The 18078-nt window shown below is 41.6% G+C and overlaps 1 protein-coding gene across 1 annotated transcript in view; it reads left to right on the plus strand.

The window, feature by feature from the left end:
- Positions 1-18078, plus strand: part of cacng2a (calcium channel, voltage-dependent, gamma subunit 2a) — a 92020-nt gene that overhangs the window by 53891 nt on the left and 20051 nt on the right. Inside the window, exon 2 of the mRNA XM_061712688.1 lies at positions 7471-7554. Within this exon, the coding sequence (XP_061568672.1) occupies positions 7471-7554 (84 nt within the window). The remainder of the gene's footprint in view (positions 1-7470; positions 7555-18078) is intronic.

Raw genomic sequence — 18078 nt, forward strand, 5'->3', positions numbered from 1 at the left:
AATCAGCATCTAAGGCTCAATACATCCTGTTTTTATGAAGTTATTGTTATATTATATCATATCATTATGAAGGTTCTCTTGTAATTTGTGAGAGTCTGTGTATGAAGTGAAAATGTGTTAATAAAATATTATTCATGGCTGTGCTGCCTAACAATATTATATTAGAGGAGGCTTTATGGAGGGAAAAGTAGTGGTCCAAGCACAGAGCTGTGTGGAACTCCAGGATTCTTTTTTGTGTGTGAAGAAGACTTTTAGTTGTCATGAACTAACTGGAATCATCATCTAATGCTTAATACTCGAAACATATTTTTGGAAAGCATATTATTAAGTTATTGTTATATTTTATCATATTTTTAGGAAAGATTCTCTTGTAATTTGCGGGAGTTTGTGTATGAAGTGAAAATGTATTCATAGAATACTATGGAAGATTTATCAATAATCTGAGTTGACCTATCCTACGGGAAAAGGACGGTTTGGAGCACTTAAGCAGCACTTAAATCTTTCAGCGCGCTAATTGAAGTGCCCCCCCCCACCCCGACAGGCCAATTTCACCACAGCCAGTATTACAGATCGCACAAATGTGGACGGGATGCCCAGCTGCAAACCAAATCTTCCACCCACTTGTTAACATTGTTAACACACAGACCCACACACATGCTGCTGCTGCTGCAGCAGCTAGTTCGCCCAGACAGCTCTGCTGGGAGTGTGTAATGTAGTCGTATGTAAACACAAGTCATCTTTCAGTGAGATGTGCTCCGAGAGGCGACGCCAGCGTGCCTTCCCCTCCTCTCTCCTGTTTCTTCCCGGAGATGCAACGTATTTAGGGCTTATTTAAGAAGGCGAGATGAAGAGGAACATATTGTTATTTGCAGCAGCGGCCCGGGGGAGTCGATGCAGGAGGCGTGGGCGGGGGGGGTTACACCTACAACGTGCAGCAGCTTGCTCCTGCAACAGTTAGCTAACAGAGCTGCCTCTCTCAAGCTTTAGTTAGGGTTAGTTAACCAGTACTCGAGTTGTAAAAAAAAATCAGGGGGGATGGATTTTATCATATGGGGACAGATAATTTGTGCTGATTACAAATAATTTGATATATTACAAATAATAGCAGTGACCAAAACACCTGCAGAAATACTGCAGGAATGACATAGCAGCAGTTAAATGCAGCCTTCTGTAAGCTTTAAATATCCACTGGGCTTACATCAAATACATCAAAACACAAAAATAAAGAACAGTTTTCTGAACTTATCAATATGACTCTGTCCTTCACAGGATAAGTAACATGGATCACTGCAAAAACTCAAAATCTTAACAAGAATATTTGTCTTATTTCTTGTTAAAATGTCTAATTTTAGTAAAAAAATCTCATTACACTTAAAACAAGACTCATCACTGGAAAAAACAACAATTTTCACCTGTTTCAAGTAGATTTTCACTTGAAATAAGTAGAAAAATCTGCCAGTGGAACAAGATTTTTTTGCTAGTAATGAGAAGATAAATCTTGTCCCACTGGCAGATTTTTCTACTTATTTCAAATGAAAATTTACTTGAAACAGGTGAAAATTGTCAAATAAGTTATTTTTCTGGTGATGACTCTAAATGTTGAAATAGCAGTAAAACCACATTCATTGATGAAATGACATAAGGGATGGAAAGGGGTATGGCAGTTTTACAGGGGGGATGATTTGGACCGTTTTTATTTCAGGGGGGGATGCCATCACCCCTCATCCCCCCCCTCAACTCCAGTACTGTAGTTAACAGAGATCACCGTCCAGCTGATTGGAAAGATTCCGGTTCTAATCTGCCACCAGGAGAGAAACTAAAACCAGAGCGTTGAGCTCAGAAACCCTGCAGCTCAGTTAAAGTCCGGAGAGCCTTTTCATGGCTCAGCAATTACTGAACCATGAAAAAGCCATGAAAACTTGATGTATTCCACCTCCCGCTCGATCTCCCTTCACCCTGTCCTTCAAAAACCTCTCCGTTACCTGTCCTTCCTACGCTTATCTCTCCTTTCCATTACATTGGCTTTCTCCCCCCGACTTTCCCTCGTTTTATCTCTTCCCTCCCGATTGTTCTAATAGCCACAAAACCTGTTGATGGAAATCAATGTTTTTTTGATTAGGTGCCAGAGCTGAGTCAGTGAGAGAAATGAGCGGTACAATAGATTGGGTCTAAGGAGGATTAGTGGGTGTACAAGCGCAGAGGTTCCCACGTTCATTCTGAAATACCGTTTCCAGCTCCGAACCTCAGCAGGAGCGTTAAAGATGAACTCACCATTCTCATGTGTTCTGGTTCTGGCCCAGGCTTGCCACATTCTGGTCTGAAATCTTTAAAACTCTTAGCACAGCATATACTGTAACACGACCATCTCTCCTGAACCTCTCTCAGCTTTGTTTGGGGCCCCCCTACAGCCTTTTACCTCTAGACTTATACAGAATGTCCTTGCCTTCACCACCCTGTTATCCTCCTTAAATGGAAACACTCTCAACCTCATCCCATAGTAGGTGGGTGGAAGAAGTTTGACTGGTCATGAGTCTTGAAAAGCTTAGATTTCCCTCAATGGCTCCTTACATTCATTTGAAACAGGGGTGTCAAACTCATTTTGCTTGGCGGGCCGGATTTGACCAATTTTTTTCTCGCGGGCCGCACGCTCAAAATAACAAAAACAGTGCGAAAAAAATTTTTTCTAATTCTTTTTTTTACTATTGTTATCTAATCCAATATCAGTTTAGTTAATTTTAAAGGAAATATGCACTTTGTTTACACTCTAATTATGTAAAATATATTTCTTCAGGATCTTTTCTTGAAATTTCTCGTTTTTTTTCAAATTATGTAAGATACTTTTAATATCATTTTACAAAGATAAACAGAAACAAATATATATTTTTTTATATTTCGCTTCTTTATAGGAAATTTACTTAAAAGCAAAATCTTTCTTATTACATCCGAGAGTGTTTCTTTGTGATTTAGAGATTTTTCCAGTACAATTAAGTGTATTTATTTTTAAAAATTGGCGTGGATATTTACGCCAGTGTGCCGAAAAAGTCAGTACTTCTCTTTTAACTGTTTTACTTTGTCACTATTCTCGTATTCAAAACTGAAATTCTCCGAATAAATATTTTCTATCATCTTTTTTAGCAGTGATATTTTTCCTGCGAAAATAGAGTAATAGTAGTCAGTTAATAAAAATAAACGACCGTCTACAAAGAAATAAAATCGGCAAATGCATTCTAAAAAACTAAAAAAATGTCAAAAACTGCTCTTTGTGGAATAACGATGGATCTGTAGAAGAAATATATTATCGGATATGCTGCGATTCATGGCAATTATTTATGCCTTCCTTTTTAGTAAATTAACATTTTGGTTTTTTGCATTGGAAACTTCTCGTGGGCCGCATGAAAATCTCTCTCGGGCCGCATGCGGCCCGCGGGCCAAACATTTGACACCCCTGATTTGAAAGGACCTGGAGACCTCTCTTAAGTCATATTGAGTCTTTGACATCTCTATTTTGATGTGTTGACTGAGCCCCCCCATTTATTTCATTTTAATTATTAATTTCTTTTTTTCTTTTTATTAGTCTTATTATTATTTATGTATTTCTTTTTCTTTTTCTTTACATTTGGTTGTTTTTCTTGACTATGGGTCTGTTGTGAGTGCTGGGGAGGGATGGGAATGTGGGAGAGATATAAAAAGATGGGAACAATGGAAGGATGGAAGTATTCCCTGTTATATTGCTGTAATACTCTTGTATCTTGGGAAACTACTTACAATTAAAAAAAGTTTAAAAAAAAACCTCAACATTTGTCAGGCGAGGTGGATAAAGCAGGCGAATCCAACACGACCCAAACAGAAAGCAAGGGTTTGCAAAGAGAACATCAACATGATTTAAAAAAAATCGTATTTAGAGGAATCAAAGTCTAAAAGTGTGTTTGGAAACGGTGGATGCTGTTTCCTTCGCAGGGGTTCAAACACACCTGTGAAGGTGCATCAATAACCGGCACATCTGTGATGCACCGAGGCTCGTGAAGCGAGAAGATTTGTCCGAAACGCCACAGAGACGAGACAACAAACTCTTTTCTTTCCCTCCTCTGCCCTCCTCTTACCTCCATGAGGTGCAGAACGATGTGAGACTGGGTGCAGGAAAAGATGGAGATGCTGGATAATTCAACTCTGATACGGGTTTGTGGAGTCACAGTAACCTGCAGATCTGAAAGGTCTCGCCGACTTGATGCTGGTGACACTGCAAAAACAGCCCGGCTAGAAATAAGCCTAATATTCCTGAATCTAGTCAAATTTGTCTTATTATCTAAGAAAGATTTTCTTGACTAGACTCTTAAAACCAGCAAAATAGTCTGAAAACAGTCTTATTATTTATTGAAACAAGGTTTTTTAACTTTCTAAGAAATTCGTTTTTGCAGAAATATGGAGAATTTCTGCAAAATCTAGTAAATTGTTCACATCTGTTAGATGGAAAGAGTCATTTAATCCTGCAAGCAAGCTGACGTTAATAAAATCAGAACAAATACTGTATTTTCCGCACTATAAGGCGCACCTAAAAGCCTTTAATTTTCTCAAAAACCGTCAGTGCGCCTTATAATGCAGTGCGCCTTATATATGATCATTACGGTAATTTCTGTTACTGTAGTCAGGGGGATTGTGGGTAATGTAGTTGGTGTCGCCGAAGTAATGGCGCTAAAAACGTCAGAAATCGTCACAGACGTTCAAGACAACAGCAGCGACGCTGACTCGCATAATGGCAACTTTGAAGAAACGGAGCAAAGCTGGTTTTTATTTTGTTAATCAAGTTTGAAATACAGTACTTGAAGCCAAGGTATGGCAGCTGCCACACCTTGGCTTCAAGGGAAAATGTAAATGTTTGTTTTTTAAATACATTTATGGAATTAGTGTCTATTTGTATTGATTATTCTATTACTTAATACATATCGATTTCACTAGTTATTATACACTGCAAAAACTCAAAATCTTAACAAGAATATTTGTCTTATTTCTAGTTAAAATGTCTAATTTTTAGTAAAAAAAAATCTCATTACATTTAAGACAAGACTCAAAAACAACAATTTTCACCTGTTTCAAGTAGATTTTCATTTGAAATACCGGTAAGTAGAAAAATAACTCTGCTTGTAACGAGAAGATAAATCTTGTTCCACTGGCAGATTTTTCTACTTATTTCAAGTGAAAATTTACTTGAAACAGGTGAAAATGGTCAAATAAGTTATTTTTCTGGTGATGACTCTTGTTTTAAGTGTAATGAGATTTTTTGACTAAAAATGAGACATTTTAACTAGAAATGGGACAAATATTCCTCGTAAGATTTTGAGTTTTTGCAGTAAGCGAGACTGCGGTTGAAAAAGTTCCAATTTTCTTGACCACACAGATAAGCTACATAGCAGACTTCTGTGATGAGTATTTGCTGGACGTGTTGATTGATACTCTAGTTAAGTTCTGTGACTCGTAACTTTGCCATACCTTAGCTTTGACTGAATTGACGCCACTGACAGAACCTCTCCAGAACCTCTACAGAACCTCTATAGAACCTCTCCAGAACCTCTGGACCTCAGCGGGATGCTTTGATCCTTCCGTTTGTTTCAGGTGTAACTCTCTTTAACGTCTGAGTGGTCATCGCCGGGGTTGGGGGGCGCGTGGATCGTTCACAAAGTAATAACTGCCCCCCACTGTTCCCATCATCCCTCGCTGCCAGGGCCCTCCGCTGCAACACCTGGCGCCATGGCAACCAACACCTGTCCCCCTAATTAGAGGGACAACTGGAGGGAGAGGAGATGGAAAAGTTAATGAAACGCTAATCTAGTCCAATCAAACGCCCCGGCATCTGGTGGTCATAATGGCCACCTTATGGGCATCTCCCCCGCCCGTGCCCCCCCGAGTGACCTCAACGCTGCCAGAACCGCTCACACGGGGGATCAGATAGGGAGGACAGCGTGGGTGGGGGGGGGTGAAGCTGCTTCCCGGATGGACGGGGGATCTGGACGGCCGGTTGTCGGCCAGATGAAGACGCATTAGGAGATGAGGTTGCCGGTGCAGAGCTGCTGGAGCGGCTCCAGGTCGCTCCAGCTGCACCGCTCGTGTTTACAAGCTGCCGACCGCTGCAGGTCTTCCTCCCGAACACGGAGCCTCTGATATGAACCGTTCTGATGCCATCTCCACTGGCTGTTCGGGAAACCGTACAGATATGTGTGCACGCTGCTGGAAAAGGTGCAGAGCTGCAAAAACAAGCTGATGTGGGCGGCGTTTTCATCAGCTGATCTGCAGACGGCAAATAGATCTTAAAGTATTCTGATTACTGTCCGAGAACCAGCTGATGAACAGAGGTCTCAAAAGTATTCACATTCATTACTCAGGTAGAAGTATAGATACTAGAGTTTAAAAATACTCCTGTAGAAGTTGAAGTATCAACTCAAGTTTTTTACTCAAGAAAAAGTATAAAAGTACTGGTTTCAAAACTACTTAAAGTATAAAAGTAAAAGTAATGTAAGGGGGAAAAAAGCCATTAAGGACAAAAGCCATTGAAAATGAATGTATCTTAGTATAATGTAAATATATTAAAGAACCATATATGTGTACTATTGAGCATTAACATGTGTTTCAGAGAGCAGGAGATATGATGACTAGTTGCCTATAAGTATTGTAATGGTGCAAAAAGTCAAACTTCAGAGGCATGTTATCATTTATCCTAACCTTTATTGGAATGTACATCCAAGTTTAGTTGCAGGAATCTGAGGGAACGGATGTAAGAACAAAACTGGACAAGAACATCTGAAACAACCACAACCAAATTCACTCTATCCGGATGGAGCAATTTAACTGGATAGTTTTTATTTAAAGGCCGAAATGAAATAGAGTAACGAGGCTGTTTTTAAAATGTAAGGAGTAAAAAGTACAGATAATTGCGTGAAAATGTAAGGAGTAAAAGTAAAAAGCCGTCTGAAAAATAATTACTCCAGTGAAGTATAGATAACCAACATTTCTACTTAAAGGAGCTTGAGGCTCCTTTTAAGAAATGAGACTCTCTAACGCCACCCTTCACCACGATGGCCGTTGGGGGTACTGCAGCAACAGCGAAGACGGCACGGGAGAACGGGGAGAACGCGCATGCAGCGTCATGTGACGTCACATCCGCAGCCCAGCGCGGGAAATTCGGCCCCACAATTGCAGCACATTTTGCAGCACAAAGCCTGTTCAAGGCAACGGAGAGATACACTAGAGGGCTCATTCTTTTTGGTTTGGAACGCTTCATCTGACATTATTACTAGAAAACTTAAAACGTTTACGAATTTTTTTCATAAATCCTGCCTCAATCCTGCCTCAAGCTCCTTTAAGTAAGGTAACGAAGTATTTGTACTTCGTTACTTGACACCTCTGTGATGAATCCCGTGACGGGCTGTTTGTCGTCTATGAACCCTCCTGAAATCTTTCTCTCTGTTTCTTTCCCTGCAGGAAACTTCAAAGGGATGTGCAAGCAGATAGACCACTTTCCCGAGGAGACAGATTACCAAGCGGACCCGTCTGAGTACTTCCTACGTGAGTAACTTCTCCTTTTTCATTTTCCAAAGGAAAAAAAAAAACAAAGAAAAACACTTCTCCTTCACAGCTTTCTTCTGGAAACGTGTCCCACTTTTCTGCTCAGACTGCAGCTGATGCCGGGCCGGCCTGGGCCGGGTCCTGCCAAAGCGGCTCGTCTGTCTTTACTGCCTGGCTGTGTGTAACACGACGCGCGGCGTTGCAGTCGGCTGTGTACCCAGTAAACACAGCGCATTGATTTCTGCTCTGCTTTCCTTTGTGCAAGCAAGACGGAGACGCTTGTCCGACTCATTTGCTTACTAATCCTTGAAATCACAACAACGACTCGGAGCTCATGATGCACTGTTACGACGCTTTGGTCGATAGCCCCGTTAATGGCTCTGACCCGGGACTTCTGTTGCTTATGATGATGGAAACCGCCGTTTCTATGGTCACCGTCGCTGAGTAGCAACCGATTCCAGCTTTGAGATGTTGTAACCACGGACAACGTTGCCATGGTTACACCTCTGCATCTTACAGTGAGACAGAAACATGAACCGGAGATGTGTCACCACTTATAAATACCTTCAAGGAGTACCGTTAATCAGTGAATCTCCTCGTACTTTAGTGAACTTTGAACGTAGAAGGACTTTTCTTTTTTTATTTGGTTGTTTTTTTTTTTTTTCCTCTGTGAGACAATCTGTTCAGGCAGATTTCATAAGAACCTTTCCCGGAGCAGGAAATCATTTCCTGGCATCTTTATATTGCATTCATGCTGTAAGGTCTCCAAGGAAACTGTTACTATTCTTCAGGAGCAAGTGGTGTGAGATTTCTGTGGTGAAATCTTGCCAAGATTCCCGTTTAACTCACAACGTGACTAATTAGATCCAAGTGGGTAAAAGTGGAATTTGTTGCATTTCACTTGTATTAGAAAACGGAGGCGCGTTCGTGTCCAGCAACTCCTCCACGCCACATGACCTGGCCGATGCTCAGATACTGCCAGTACTGGAGTTGTAAAAAAGAATCAGGGGGGATGGTGGATTTTATCATATGGGGACAGATAATTTGTGCTGATTACAAATAATATAATATATTACAAATAATAGCACTGACCAAAACACCTGCAGAAATACTGCAGGAATGACATAGCAGCAGTTAAATGCAGCCTTCTGTAAGCTTTAAATATCCACTGGGCTTACATCAAATACATCAAAACGCAACAATAAAAAACACTTTTCTGAACTTATCAATATGACTCTGTCCTTCACAGGATAAGTAAAATGGATCACTGCAAAAACTCTAAATCTTAACAAGAATATTTGTCTTATTTCTAGTTAAAATGTCTCATTTTAGTCAAAAAATCTCATTACACTTAAAACAAGACTCATCACTGGAAAAAACAACAATTTTCACCTGTTTCAAGTAGATTTTCACTTGAAATAAGTAGAAAAATCTGCATGTGGAACAAGATTTTATTGCTTGTAATGAGAAGATAAATCTTGTCCCACTGGCAGATTTTTCTACTCACCGTATTTTCTGGACTATAAGCCGCTACTTTTTTCATAGGTTTTCAAACATGCAGCTTATACAAAGATGCAGCTATTCTGTGGATTTTTCTTCCACTGCTCGGGGCGCTCTAACCAGAATCAAAACTAAGACAAAGTAATGCAAAGAAGAATACGCTACTTCTTCTTCAGCAGATAGAAGTAGGTAGAAGCAAATTTCAAACAGATTAATAGATAAATAAATACTGGTTATTTTCTCTCGGTTCTGTCCCGTTTTAATCAGCAACGTTGCTGCCGTGTTAAAACACAGTTAGGAAAGATCTATTTAGGTACAAACATGTACATCATTTACAGTTCAAAATCCTTCTGTACATGTAGTAAATATCTAATCTAACAACATAAATATCTGAGGCTTGCAGATCTTTTATTTTAAATAGAGCGGGTGCGGCTTGTATGCAGGTGCGGCTTATAGTCCAGAAAATATGGTATTTCAAGTGAAAATGTACTTGAAACGGGTAAAAATTGTCAAATAAGTTATTTTTCTGGTGTTATTTTTCTGGTGATGACTCTAAATGTTGAAATAGCAGTAAAACCACATTCATTGAGGAAATGACATAAGGGATGGAAAGGGGGGATGATTTTGACCGTTTTTATTTCAGGGGGGATTCCGTCCCCCCTCATCCCCCCGGTCAGAAAGCGTCCGTCTCCCTCGTCTCCCTCGTCTCCTCGGAGGACGGCGATGGCGGCCTCGGCCTCTCGGAGAGCCGAGCGGTGCGTGCCAGTGCTGGAGATTAAGCCCAGCCAATTAGGCTGCGTTTGACTCAGCGCTCTGAGCGCTTGTTCCCGTCCGTCTGTCTGTGCCACGGAAAAACGGCGATGATAACAGCTCTGGTAATGACTCTAATGATTCTGGAGCCGCAGCGAAGGCAGATCACACTCGTAACCACGCATCTTTTGGACCGGGGGACGACAGCGGCCCTCGGACCGGCGCCGCTCGTCTGCGCGTGCCCTAACCTCTCTGCCCGGCTGTGATTGGAGGAGAAGGCCGCAGTGCTCCCAGTGGCTTGCCAATTAGGACACTCACATCCATAAATATTTCAGCCTCCTTCTTATATAGGTCAGGCCTCTCTCCGACGCCGCCTCTCTCTGCAGCTCCTCGTCCTCAACGCTCGTAGTATTGCATGTCAGGAGCTGCGCCGCACTTATTGTCATCTCAGCCGTGATAATTCACGGCATTACACTTCTTAAACATTTTTCCTTGGGTGCGTGATGAGGTCAGGAGGGAGGCAGCATCTTGCTGAGTGGCGCTTTTTTTTTTGTTTTTTTTACATCTGCAGATTTTTCTTTCTTTCTTTCTTTCCACGGACACACCTGCTTTTATCATAATTAGGAGTTACACGCCGCCTCCGGGTGGACAAGAGACAAAAAGAGAAAAATCTGCTCCAGCTTGGAGGCGAGGGGGGAGTTACGCAACAGAAACGATGCCACTTCAGGTGAAGGCCCGTGGAAGTGACATCGGCGTGGCGGGGCTTGTGGAGGGGACACGCTGATGATGTCATCAGAGAGCGTAGTAAGGAAGAGGGGAGCATTCGGTGATGCGGTTGCCGAGCAGAAAAACAAATCCGTCTAGATTCTGCAAAGCGTGCAAAGCTCGCTCCGGCACACAAACGTCCTCATGCCAGCATCCCCACACCCACAAACGCATGCAAGCACGCCACATATCAGTGGCTGCAGTGTGTGTGTGTGTGTGTGTGTGTGTGTGTGTGTGTGTGTGTGTGTGTGTGTGTGTGTGTGTGTGTGTCCTCAGCTCTCCCAACAGCAAGGCAGTTTGCACATCCACGCTGGGTTATATAAGCCAGCTGGGGCACACTAAAGCGCCAGTGGGTTTTTAGATCATGCCGTGTTGGAACTCCCATCATCCACTGCTCTACTGGGCGCTAAGCAGCTGAGAAAGAGGAAACGGGGGAGAAAACGCCCCGTTATGCAAGCCAGCTAACGCTGCACTCCGGCCGGCCTGTGTCTGCTTAGTCACAGGTGGAACCATCGCTGCTCCTCATCTGACTTTTAGAAATATTTAGATTTCTCTGGTCCACCAACGCCGACGTTGCTCTCGTTGCTGCAGTGATTAGTCACGGGCTTTATTTATGCACAAACCTTTTATTTCTGTTAAACTCCACGCTTCTGAAAACATACCACGATTAGAGCCGAAAAAAGGAAGTCTGGTTTTCTTTTTATTAAGAATTAATTCAACGAAAGATCACAATTTTTGATGCACGATATTATTATCGCGATTCTAAAGTAATCAATCGACTCCCAATTAATTACCAGCTATCAGTGAATCACTGAAACCATGTTTAGGAAAAGAATTTCAGAAATTTACTCAAGTGCACCCAACACATCCTCTCCCTCATTTATGATTTATTATTTTCTGAAACGATGAACCACAGTAACAAGAGAACTGGTATGAAAAGATGATCTTTTAAACATCAATTTTAAGTTGTTTCATAATGATGACTGACGGATTTATCAGTCACATGATGTAATCAAAGCAGTTTTTTTGTTGTTATTTTATTATTACAGATCAAAATGCTAAATAAGTCAGCTGGACTAACTGAAAACTGTTGTCATGACAGTTCGACTCTGTCTCATTTCAAAGTCTCACATAAATCTTGGATTAACTAACAAAAATGCTGCATCCTCAAAACTGTCCCTTTCAGGTCGTTTATCACATTTAAGCTTTTTAGTGCTTGTTACTCAAAAGAAGTAATATGTTCCTCATTACTTTTTATCCTGGAAAAGTAATATTATTACTCTATTACTCCGTTTCAGATGGTTGTCTAGTTCTTCTTGTACAGTTGATGACAGCATCACATAAAACATTTATAATTCCCTCTTTTCTCCTCAAAATTCAGTCTAAATCCCTGTTGAAAAAGAAATTACATTGAAAACAATTATTATAATTGTTAATAATTACTACCATATCATAGATATAATACTATGAGAAGGGTTAGGTGGTAAAGACCCTAAACGAAAATATAATTTTAGCTTCCAATTGATCTTTATTTTCACTTGCAGTCAACATTTTTTTAGGTTATAAATTAAGAAATAACTGGCTTAAAGTTGAAAGCAATTTTGTTAGTTCTTTATTTTAGTGGTCAGCCGATCCAAGCAGCCCCCCCAAAACAAATCTATGTGCAGGAGACACAAAACAACCGTTCGATCGCTCAGTCGGTCAGCATGAACACAGAGGTAAACAAAGATTATATGGAATATAAAATATACTTTAAAAACCAACACGTCCCGCTCATCAAATGTGAGATGTGTTTGAACCGATTATCAAATTGTTGGACGCTAAATAAGTTCACGTAACGTGAATCTAACCAGAGATAAAGGTCTTTTTTTGAGGATATAATCCTATTTATCAAAAGAATGGCAGAGCGGTAGATAAGTAGAAGCTAATTACTGTACTTTATTGATAATCACTTTTTGGCACTTCATGTACAGATTTAATGTTGTGAGAAGTTCTTATGCATAAAAAGGTGCCATAAGGTAAGGTGAGATTCTGATCCTAATATTTGCATCTTTTTCTTTCTCTGCTGACATTTTCTGCTGCTTCAGGCTGCATATTTGCTAGTTCTGCGCAAAAGCCACTTTGTTCTTCTCACCGAGCAGCCTGCTGTAATCCCCCGTTCCCCCCAATGTGTCCTGCTCCATAAGTTTCCTTTTTTTTTTTTTTGCATCTATCATGAATATTTCAAGGTGACATGGGTTTTGAACCTGCACGTAATCTGAGCGTCGTTGGGCGTTTTGAGGAAGTGGATTATGAAAGTCCAACAGCAGAACTGAGCGCAGCGTCGGTTGCATGAGTTGATCTGAAAGTATCTGTTGACATCGATCGATGCGGCTGGTCTGCCACAGCCTCACCGGGGGGAGTGGGGGGTGGGGGGGGCACCCAGGGGCCCGGCAGCGGCCGACTGAACGCTGGCCTGAGCTGGCTTTGGTGTCGCCCGATAAAATCAATGGGTCTGGGGCAGAAGCTTGTAGGGCAGAGGCAGGGGGTGGCAGCGACACCAGCCACTCTGCATGTGTGTGAAACACAAGCGGAAGGACGGGTGGATCACGTGACCCGAGCAAAGGCATCAGAGTGCACGATGTGTTAAAAACATGGCAGCAAGCCATATTTGGGATTCCGGATTCCTCACTGAATTTAAACTCAGCCCAGAGAGATGTTGTGGCCTTTACGTCTTTGATAGCAAGGCGTACATTATTGTTACATTGGAAATCTGCTGTAAGTCCCTCAATTTCTATGCGGCTTAAGGATATGATGTCTTTTCTGAAACTTGAAAAAAATCAGGTACTCTAGTCGTGGAAGTACTGAAAGGTTCTATCAAAGATGGCAATATTTCATATCCCATGTTTCAAACTTAAAAGTGTTACCCACTTAGAGGTGCCTATTAGTGCACATTCAGGTGTTTTCATATACTTTTTCTTTCCTTTTTGCAATTTTATTTATGTCTGGGCGTGTATTTGCATTATGGTGTAGTAATAGTTTAGTGAGCTGTTTTCTTTTTTTTTATTTTATTTTTATTTTTTTAATTAATTAATTAATTAATCTATTTTTAATGTATTTTCTTTTTATTTATTTATTTTCTATTCTTTTTATTTTTTGCGTAATTACCGGTAATTCTTATCCTGCAGGGTTAAAAAAAAAGGGAAACAAATCTTTGACTTGTGATTTTCTTTTAGTGATATTTGGTACACTACGGTCACTGAATGTAGTGATCTTTCTATTGTTTTTTTTTCTTCTTCAAAATAGTTATGAAGATGTATGTACCATGGTTACTTTGGCTATTGATCTCAATAAAAAAAATTAATAAAAAAAAAAAACATGGCAGCAAAAAAACTACCACCTCAGCAATCACTGCGGCAGTAGCCGTCATGTGTTTTTAGCCGTATCCGTGGCAACGGATAAGAAATCCATTGTCAGATACGTGAAACACGGGTCACGGATGTGGGCCAATAAATTAAAAGCCAATCATTTTTGTCCTGACAGGCCCAGTGCAAGCCAGCGCTCTAACTTTATATCTTATTAAAGGGGAATAAAGTGGCAGCGCGGCTTGTAAAACACAGAGCCGATGGAGCGACTCCTCATATTAAAGTGAGATTAGAGGATACGGGAAGTGCAGCAGTGTGCACCTCTCACTGGGGCATCGTCTCAGGACTGGGACGTGCAGACATCTGAGCTCAAACGTTACCGGCACTGCGAGAGAAAACATCGTACACTTTCTGTTTCTGGACTCCTTTTGTAAAATCCTAATCAAAGGGAGATCCGTTTGAGCACGTTGAGCCAGAGGTGAAATCTACAGGCAAATCTACATCCAATTAAAAGTAAAAAGACATGCAGCTGCTGAAAAAGGGGCAGAATGCACAGTTCAGAGAAGGCATTTTGCACCAGAAACATGATTACAAGGTCACAGACTGATATATTTGATTGGGAAAAACGAGTTTGTTTGATTCTTTTTCAGTTTTTCTACATCATAGAAAGTACGTTTTGAATTTTCGCCTGCTTTGCCCGTCCTTTTGAAGGTTCTCCGTGGAATATTCGACCTTAGACAAGCCACTCTGAAAGTGTAATGTTACGGTATTTGGCATGCTAAAACAATAGTACAGCAAACAAAAAGAAAACTCTTTCCTGTGTCCAAATGACACATAATTCAGTCAGTGCAGTTATCTGCACATCTAAATCGAGCTACTGGCAACAATCTAGCTCAGGATTTAACCAGATAGAGGGGTTCTAGAAAACAGGTTTTATTTCAACTTAAAACAAATTAAAGCGCTTCTTAGCAGGATTGCGAAGAGACCAGAACATGAACATGACAAAGTACAAAAACCTGACGTGAAACATGGAGGAAGGAAACAGTTGGGACCAGCAGGAGAAGACGAAACCAGATATAGCCAGAAGGGTTGATGAGACACAGGTGCAGACAATCAGGGCAGACGAGAACAAGGGAAGTCAAGACGTAACTGAAACACAAAGACACAGGTTTTAAAATAAAACAGGAACTAAACACCAAAACCATGACAAGTACACGTGAGCGGGGCGAGAATCTAATTATTGAGTGAGGTGCGTTCGACTCCGTAACACTAGGTTGCGCTACACGTCCTTTCGTGTTGACATTATTCCAGTTAGTTGGAACAATTAATAAACAAACACAGCAGGGGCCTTATTTAAAATTGACTGCGTAGGATTCATACTAAAAGTGCACGTACACTCAAAAGCCGAAAATGCCGGGCGCAAAAAAATATCCGGATCTATAAAACCGCGTGCACGCACACTTGCAAGCAATGTTCGCTTTATAAATCACAGTCCAGCTGGAAGGCTGCTCAGCTGAATCCGCCTCATATCCCGCCCTCTACACGCCCACCTAATACCAAAAATTGTATGTTTTTGCATATGAATGAGCCTACTGAGCATGCGCAATGGCTTCCTGCAGCCTGTTTGGCTTCAGGATGAATGAGAGGTATCCAGCCACTGTGCCACTAAATTTCACTGAGATCTGAGATCGAAATGTTGAGGATGAGGTGGAGGACAGGAAAACGACATTATCTGGTGGTCACAGTACAAGTAGAAAAAGTATATAAATAGTGGATAAAATAAAGCGAGTGAGTAGCAGAACGCCGTTGCTGCGCTAAACGACGTGCACCGTACTACGCCGTAGGCTCTGTGTCGATTTAACGCAGAACCATAAATCGCCGGCGGCTCTTCTCATCCCCGAAAACATCGGAGCAAATTTCTTAACAGGCGTTATTTGGATAAACTGAGCCCAGGTTGGGGATCTTAACGGTTACTTTTATGCCTAAAAAAATATTAAAACTTAATAAAGTGGCATATTACGGTAACAGCGCTACAGCGGAAATTAAAACAGCTTCTAGCTCTGGGCTTCCTGATATGGTGTGACGTATGTGCAAACGTAACTATGCAGTCGCTTATGTACCCGAACATAAACCACGCAGTGACGTAGCAAGTGGTGTCCCAATCACTAGAGAAGATTACAAGGGCTTTACCCCTTGTGGCTTCATTTTTAGGGTGAAGTGGTAGTGGGTGAGGGCTAGTGGTAGAAAGTAGGGTGAACATTGGGATTGGCCCTTAATGTTTATGTTTCCATCTGAAGACCTCCAGGTGGTTCATCACTACCGTCCAGTTTCATGAGTGGAAGCATTTAATTTTAACTCCCCACTGGTGTGTGCTGTTGGTCATTCGCAGCTCCGAGCGATCCCCCATCACACACATGTCCGGGACGTCAGCGGTGGACAGAGCGGTGATCACAGTGATGGAGATGTGTTCTGTGGAGGGAAGTTTAACCATGAGACGACCCGTCACGTGAGGCGGTTTTAGCTTTACGGTACACCGCTGACCCAGCTCTGGGTGCTACTGCGTTGCTATGACAGTGCAAGATTCAGCGAGAGCATGATGGGCTTTAAAGTCAGCTGCGTGCATCTGAAAGTGTGAATTTTAGATGTATTTCAAGAATCAAGTCCTTTACTCGTCCCCTTTGAAACACTGACTCGTCATCAAGGCAACACACTGCAAAAACTCAAAATCTTACCAGGAATATTTGTCTTATTTCTAGTCAAAAAATCTCATTACACTTAAAACAAGTCATTACCAGAAAAATAACTTGTTATTTGACAATTTTCACCTGTTTCAAGTAAATTTTCACTTGAAATAAGTAGAAAAATCTGCCAGTGGGACAAGATTTATCTTTTCATTACAAGCAAAAAAATCTTGTTCCACTGGCAAATTTTTCTACTTATTTTAAGTGAAAATCTACTTGAAACAGGTGAAATTTTTTGTTTTTTCCAGTGATGAGTCTTGTTTTAAGTGTAATGAGATTTTTCTGACTAAAAATTAGACAAATATTGTTGTTAAGATTTTGAGTTTTTGCAGTGCACTGTGGTCCCGCTCAAACGTACAGATTTTGCTCTGTAAACCGGTGGAGCTGCTGGTACCGGAACCGTACAGCAAACGCCACAGGAGGAGGCTGAATTCCCGGAGGGGTCTTAAATTTCAAGTGTGAACAGCTCAGCTTGCTTGTGGGCTACTTTTTAAAACGCTGCTGAGAGAAACCTGCATTTGTTTTCCTTCTGTTTCCGTTGAAGTGTGAGTTGGTTCTGAGTCAAGAAAAACAGAGACACACTGAAATCTTCATTAGCATTCTTGTAAGATCCTTTCTTTTCTCTTTGTCGTGGGCTGCCAGGATGATGGGGAGGAAACAAGAGGGGCAATGAGGCTGTTGGCCGCGACGAGGACAGTGCAAGGGCTCCGTATTGAGGAGGAGGAGGAGGAGGGGGTTCATAAGTGTTTGTAGTATTAAATCAATGTGCCTGGGAGCTGAGGCACCTGATTAGCATGACCCCATCCTGCACATCAGCACATTCAGCTGGGGGAGGCTGATTAAGAGCCAATTCTCATTTTCTCTCAAACCTGTCAATGACAGAGGAAGGAAGGAAGGAAGGAAGGAAGGAAGGAAGGAAGGAAGGAAGGAAGGAAGGAAGGAAGGAAGGAAGGAAGGAAGGAAGGAAGGAAGGGAGAGAGGGAGGGAGGGAGGAAGGAAGGAAGGAAGGAAGGAAGAGGGGAAAGAAGGAAGGAAGGAATGGAGAAAAGAAGGGAGGAAGGAAGGAAGTAAAGAAGGGAAAAAAGAAGGAAGGGGGGAAGGAAGGAAGGGAGGAAGGAAGGAAGGGAAAAAGGAAGGAAGGGAGAAAAGAAGGAAGGAAGGAAGGAAGGAAAGAAGGGAGGAAAGAAGGGAAAAGGAAGGAAGGAAGGAAGGAATGGAGAAAAGAAGGGAGGAAGGAAGGAAGTAAGGAAGGGAAAAAAGAAGGAAGGGAGGAAGGAAGGAAGGAAAGAAGGAAGGAATGGAGAAAAGAAGGAAGGAAGGGAGAAAAGAAGGAAGGAAAGAAGGAAGGAAGGGAAAAAAGAAGGAAGGGAGGAAAGAAGGGAAAAGGAAGGAAGGAAGGAAGGAAGGAAGGAAGGAAGGAAGGA

Source organism: Cololabis saira, chromosome 21 (genome assembly GCF_033807715.1).
Source record: "Cololabis saira isolate AMF1-May2022 chromosome 21, fColSai1.1, whole genome shotgun sequence".
Classification (NCBI taxonomy): Eukaryota; Metazoa; Chordata; class Actinopteri; order Beloniformes; family Belonidae; genus Cololabis; species Cololabis saira.